We start from the raw sequence: 6,888 nt of genomic DNA, 5'->3' as shown, positions 1-6,888 counted from the left end.
GGGTCTTTTGAAAGCTTAAAAAGGTACCCAAACAAAGAAACAACTAGTTAAAGACACAGCCACCTCTAGCCAAAATGCTTTTTCTCCACTTTATGCAACCAGTAGACCCATACAAGATAGAGCCAAACACCAACTTACAATAAAAAATTCTACATATATGTAATCAAATACCATCCCTCCTTCGACCAAAAAAATAATAAAAAATACCCTCCCTCCTTAACCCAAAAACCCTAACCCTAGACCCAAATTACACAACTCTTTTTCTAAAAAAAAAAAAAAAAAGGAAAACAAACTGAAATTATAAAAAAGCAAAATACTTTCTGAGACCCGAAAAGCCGAGTGTGTTGGGGACTGTAAGTGCATGCTTGCTCTCGCAACTCTCAACGCTCTATTCTTTCTGCTTATTACCCACCCACACACACTCCCCCGTAAACCTAAAACACACATGCTCTCCCCCTCCTCTTCCCCTTTTCATCATCAGCCCCACCACCACATCCACCGCCTACCTCCTCCTTCTTCTCCCACTACTTTCCTCCACAAATCCTCACCTCCCCAGAAACAGAGCAACAAGAATTAACTTTCCTGATTTGGGTTTTCACCGGTCACCAAGATGATCACATTATCCGACTTCTACCACGTCATGACGGCGGTGGTGCCGCTCTACGTGGCTATGATCTTGGCCTACGGCTCCGTAAAGTGGTGGAAGATCTTCACCCCCGACCAGTGTTCCGGCATCAACCGCTTCGTCGCTCTCTTCGCCGTCCCCCTCCTCTCTTTCCACTTCATCTCCAGCAACGACCCTTACAACATGAACACCCGCTTCATCGCCGCCGACACCCTCCAGAAGCTCATCGTCCTCGCCGTCCTCGGAGTCTGGACCAAAGTCAGCAAAAGGGGCTGCCTGGAATGGATGATCACTCTCTTCTCCGTCTCCACTCTGCCTAACACTCTGGTCATGGGAATCCCATTGCTCAAAGGAATGTACGGCGATTTTTCCGGGAGTTTGATGGTGCAGATCGTCGTCCTCCAGTGCATTATCTGGTACACTTTGATGCTTTTCATGTTCGAATACCGAGGAGCAAGACTCCTCATCTCCGAGCAGTTTCCCGACACGGCGGGATCCATTGTCTCCATCCACGTCGACTCCGACATCATGTCGCTCGACGGAAGACAGCCCCTCGAAACCGAAGCGGAGATCAAGGAGGACGGCAAGCTCCACGTTACTGTTAGAAAATCAAACGCTTCGCGGTCGGATATTTTCTCGCGGCGGTCTCAGGGGCTGTCGTCCACCACCCCGCGGCCTTCGAATCTTACCAATGCGGAGATTTACTCCCTGCAGTCGTCGAGAAATCCGACGCCGAGAGGATCGAGCTTTAACCACACGGATTTTTACTCTATGATGGCTGCCGGAAGGAACTCCAATTTCGGAGCTAACGACGTTTACGGGATGTCTACGTCCAGAGGGCCGACTCCACGGCCGTCAAATTTCGAGGAAGACTGTGGAGGCGGCGCTGTCAGCTCTGCTACTGGAAACAAGCCGAGATTTTACCACGGCGGGCAAGGTAATGCGGCGGCGCATTACCCGGCTCCGAACCCAGGAATGTTTTCTCCGACGGCGTCTAAAACCGTCATCGCTAATGCTAATGCTAATACCAATGCCATGAATGCAAAGAGGGCTAATGGGCAAGCTCAGAAAACAGAGGACAACAATGGCGGGAAGGATCTCCATATGTTTGTTTGGAGCTCAAGTGCTTCTCCTGTTTCAGATGTGTTCGGAAGCAATGAATACGGCGGAGCTGCCCATGATCACAAAGAAGTTAAATTGGCTGTGTCTCCAGGAAAAGGTACAGACTTCAAAATTTTCCCAAATTTTTAAAAAAAATTCCTGTTATTTTTTTTTATTGATTTGGTGATATGGGTTTTGCTTAATTTGATCGATTAATGGTGGGTATATTTTGGATATTTATTTAGTGGAGGGGAGGAGAGAGAATCAGGAGGAGTACTTGGAGAGAGAGGATTTCAGCTTTGGAAACAGAGATCAGATGAACATGAACAATGAGGCTGAGAAAGGAGGGGATGGGATTGGAAAAGCCAAAGTGATGCCTCCAACAAGTGTGATGACAAGGCTTATTCTCATCATGGTTTGGAGAAAACTCATCAGAAACCCAAACACTTACTCCAGCTTGATTGGCCTCACTTGGTCTCTAGTCTCATTCAGGTAAATCCAATCCAGTCCAATCCAGTCTAGTCTAATCCACTATTTGGTTGAAGTGGGATTCAATTATTTCTTTCTTAATTATAATTTTGGTGATTTTTATTTTGCAGGTGGCACGTTCAAATGCCAGCAATTGTAGCAAAGTCCATTGCCATACTGTCTGATGCAGGACTTGGCATGGCCATGTTCAGCCTTGGTCAGTAGTAGAATTCCCTTCGTTTTTTTCTTTTACAATGTTTTGGCTCCTTTGTTGCACTCATGTGAATCACAGCTTAACACGTGCATACATGTTTATGATTTTACACCGTGAGTTTAAGAAAGTGGGGATTCTTCAGTGTCCTTATTTTTACCTTTATTTATTAACAAGCACCTTTAATTATTAATTGTTTTAATAAAGCAAAGTAAGCAAGCAAACAGTAGGGTTATGATAATGTTTGGTTTTCTTTATGAAATCTTTTTCCTTTTTGACTGCCCTTTTTTGCTGGGTTTGTCTCCGGTTTTTGATTTGATGTAATGGGTTGGTGGTGGTGGTAGTGATGATGAAAGGTCTATCACTCTTTTCTGCCTTTCAAGCATGACCAACTGTGAGTGACAGTCTGTCTGTGGTGGTGGTGGTGGAAATGGTGATCATGGTGCCTCTGATGCTGCTGCTGCTGTTTTGTTAATCTGCTTTTGATGTGATGTATGTTTTGCAGGTTTGTTTATGGCTTTGCAGCCAAAGATCATAGCATGTGGAAACTCCATTGCAGCTTTTACCATGGCTGTGAGATTCCTCACAGGCCCAGCTGTCATGGCAGCTGCTTCCATTGCTGTTGGCTTAAGAGGCACTCTCTTGCATGTTGCCATTGTACAGGTCACCGATCTCTCTCTCCCTCTCTGCATATTTTTGCTCTTCTGCCTCTTCTGACACAACCAAAGCAATCCTGCATAGCTTAACCTATGCTCCATAAGCTTTACTTTTTAAACTATTTTGTTAGCTTAAAGATAAACTTTTTTATGTTATTAATAAAATCGTCATGGCATCTCACTGCTTTTCAGAAACATGGGTTGAGAAATTCCACTGCCAAAAGACTCTGAGCTAAAAAAACATAATCAAATTCCAACCCAGTATATAATTAGACAATGACTTGTTTGTACCTGTATAATTTTGTACACTGCACAACAAACATCTGTGCCATGGTTAACATGTTTTTGCCCTTGTTTTTTTGTATTGCCAAACAATATATAACAGGCAGCCCTACCCCAAGGAATTGTCCCCTTTGTCTTTGCCAAGGAATACAATGTACACCCTGATATTCTCAGCACAGGGTAAGTAACAAATTATTATTTTTAACAATTTTGTAGTAGTTTTATTTACTATTTTCTTTGCTAATTAGACACTAATTAACTAATGATTCAAATAATTAATTTCAGGGTTATATTTGGAATGTTGATTGCATTGCCCATCACGCTTGTTTACTACATTTTGTTGGGGCTATGAAGAAGCTTTTGAGTAGTGGAGACCAACAAACAACATTAATGGCTTTTGGCTTTTGCGTTTCATGCAAGCAGAAAGCAAGAAGCTCATAAGTGCTTCAGAAAATGGGACTCAAAGAAAATGAGAAAGAAGATTGAAAGAAGATAGAACAACATTGCATGGAAGCAATGAATGAATGAAATCGTTTTATTTTGATTAATCGTCTTTTTTTCTTAGTAAAATTTGTAAAATCAGTTTGTAGTGAATTTAAATTATAAAGGAACGTTTTCTGTAGTTTAAATTATTAGTTATAATTTTCTTTCCATTATATTTTGAAGATTATAATTAAGCTAGAAAAAGGGGAAGAAAAAAAGTAAAGGGAAAGTTTATGCGATGATAACCTCTTTTGCAACATCCATCACCGATGTTCTAAATTCAGTATTATTCCTGTTGAATTCTCTCAGTTTTATATCTTTACCAGATTGCAAAGATTTTCTCTGTCCTGTTCACATATGAAAGGATAATGCTAGATAGATTGTATTTTTAAACTAAATAATGTGTCATCAATAGAAAATAAACACATTAAGCAATACTTTAAGTAATAATTCAATCATCATCAACCACGTTATGTCCCCATATGAACAAGGTTTGGAATTTGAAGAAATCATATTTCAATTTTCCAGCAGAAAATTCTTCAATGGTACGTATAATATTGAATAATACGAGTAATGACTAGCTTCCCTTTCATATTTGATTGTAAGGTTTTTTTTTTCTTTGTAGATACATTCTTTTTCTTTAACCCACTGCACTTCGATTTAAATCTTTTCGTTTTTCATAATTTAGATATTTAGTGTAGATTTTCCTAAACTCTTTTTTTTTCTTTTTTATAATAAGATTTTTTTCTTTATATATCCTATCCAATATACTAGCAAAGCATAAAATTGAAATACAAAGTTGAGATGACTGATAGTCTAGCTAGCACCCACCCAAGAAAACTAGAAAATAAAATTGATGTTCCCTACTCTTTTTTTTTAATTTGGTGTCTTTTTCCTTTTTACTATATTCGTGTCCATCCAAGGGTCTTCCTCCCTAGGCATTTAGGACATTTTATCATAAGGAATGAATTCACAAAAAATGAATAATATTCTTTTTTATGTGTTTACAAATAATTAAAGATGTGCAAAAAAATGTGTACAATTCTCATTCATGTTTATACTAACATCCAAATAGTGAAAACAATAAGTGAAATTGCAGTATCTCGTACCTTCTCATACTCATTCCGTCATATCCTCATTGATTCTCATGGTAAGTAAACATATATACACTTAGTTGTGACTAACGTATTCTCAATGAGTGACACTTTCCGTTTTTAGTTTAGGTTTATTACAGTTGTTAGTTCTGTCTGTTTTCAGTTAATTCCATGTCGCTTATTACCAGCATCATACATATGTTATAATCATTATTTAAAGATTATTTATGCAAAAAAAAAAAAAGACGGTACGATGAGAGGTTAATATATATATATATATAGGGGGTGCATTATTTTTGTTGTTGGGTGAGGACTAATAAAGTAAGAAATAATACATATACATATATATAAAATTATTCTTTTTGTGATTATAGTTAATCAACTAAATAAGTAGGAGCTTATATATATATATGTGTGTGTGTGTATGCAATTATGCATGAAGATAGTGCAAGAAGGGGCCTCCACTCCAAGATGGGGGTTTGATTTTGATGGGTACCTCTTTGGAATATTGGGAGACACAAGTCACAATCCAATGTTTCCTTCTCTCACTTCTTTCTTCTCCTCCTAGTCTTTTAGTTTACACATATTACCTTTTCTTGACACCTTTCCTTTTCACGAATATTTGATCATACGTCTCTTTAGAGTTTTTGAGTAAAAACCTCTTGCTTCTACAAGGAATCCATGCATATATACTAATAAAAAAGTGATCATATAATACACTTATAGTGTCCGTTAAAAAAAAAAAACAATATTATTATAAATTTTTATTAACCTATTAATTAACATATTTTTTTACTACATATATACATAATAGCAAAAAAAAGGCTCCAAAATTATAGTCGTAGGAGGATCATGGCCTTTAGAAATTAATGGTAACGAAATCGTTTGGAAGTGCTTTTAAAATAATTGAAAGTTTTTAGAGAAAATATTTTTGGGTTCCAAAAGCACTTGAAGTGCCTTCTTGTTGGGAGACACTACAAGTGCTTTTTTTTTCTTCAGAATTCACTTGCATTTTTACTAAAGATTAATTCCAAAAATATTTTCACCAAAAGCGTCTAAAGTCATACATACAGACATACAATCATATTTCGTACATTCTTGCAATAAAAATAAGATACTTTTTTTTATCATGTCAATAATTCTTTTATTTGTAAATCGACAGGAAATCATGTCGATAAGGCGTTAATTTGAAACTTCCGGTCCTCATCCGTTCCAGTATTTCATTATTAGGCATGTTGAATGACTTTATACACAAGATTGTAGTAGTTTTAGTATTCCGTGTAATTATTGTACCAATCTATAAACATCAAGTGCATGCTATCATCTAGCTTAGGTTTATTGTATGAACTTAAAAGCTGAGAAAAATAAGCACGCACAATATAAGGCATGGAGCCTAATTTGTCCAGGAGATCTACTTCTGTTGAAATATGTATCTTCCCCTCTTGTGATGTATATCCATACTTGGAACTTAATAGGAAATGAACATGGATTTAATGACTTGCTTGGATTTCTACTAGGAATTCTTCCATTTCGTGGTCATATCATCACGCAGTGGTATCAATCATACTCGTCTAAAATTCGTGGTCACATTATCACACAATTATATTAATCATACCCATCTACAAATACAAATATATATTTTCGGGGTAATTCCATATAGCACAATAGGCCCATAAAACAGCAATAATTCCTCCATGTTATTACATGTAAGTGAATAACATCGCATGTCAGTGCATTAGTTACACTAAAAAACTTCTATGTTCCCACTCCAAGGGTCATAGTTCCCGATTTGAGTAACTTATTTTATATGTCTTAAAAACAATTCTAAAAATTAAACGGTTTGAATCATTAAACTACAATGTAAAATGAGCCATAAATGAATGTTCTTTAAATACAGTTATCGAGCGATCCATCAACTAAGCTTGCAAACTGTTGGAACCAAGACCTTTACTGGAACCAAGACACCTT

General features: G+C 37.4%; 1 protein-coding gene across 1 annotated transcript; it reads left to right on the top strand.

The window, feature by feature from the left end:
* Positions 1 to 250: 250 nt before the first annotated feature.
* LOC126600429 (probable auxin efflux carrier component 1c) lies at positions 251 to 3,972 on the top strand. The gene is made up of 6 exons (XM_050267003.1): positions 251 to 1,844; positions 1,972 to 2,218; positions 2,326 to 2,411; positions 2,911 to 3,068; positions 3,447 to 3,523; positions 3,629 to 3,972. Exons 1-6 carry the CDS (start codon positions 611 to 613, stop codon positions 3,693 to 3,695), a joined length of 1,869 nt encoding a protein of 622 aa, XP_050122960.1. The 5' UTR covers positions 251 to 610; the 3' UTR covers positions 3,696 to 3,972.
* The last annotated feature ends 2,916 nt before the right edge of the window (positions 3,973 to 6,888 follow it).

The sequence above is a fragment of the Malus sylvestris genome, chromosome 14, assembly GCF_916048215.2.
Source record: "Malus sylvestris chromosome 14, drMalSylv7.2, whole genome shotgun sequence".
NCBI lineage: Eukaryota > Viridiplantae > Streptophyta > Magnoliopsida > Rosales > Rosaceae > Malus > Malus sylvestris.
The sequence above is the reverse complement of the archived record's forward strand: the minus strand, read 5'-3'. Positions and strand labels throughout refer to the sequence as shown.

Coding starts and splice junctions, on each gene's coding strand:
- LOC126600429 (XM_050267003.1), top strand. CDS start 611: ATGATCACATTATCCGACTTCTACCACGTCATGACGGCGGTGGTGCCG. Junction 3,069..3,446: donor TGCATGTTGCCATTGTACAG/GTCACCGATCTC, acceptor AATATATAACAG/GCAGCCCTACCCCAAGGAAT. Junction 3,524..3,628: donor CCTGATATTCTCAGCACAGG/GTAAGTAACAAA, acceptor AATTAATTTCAG/GGTTATATTTGGAATGTTGA.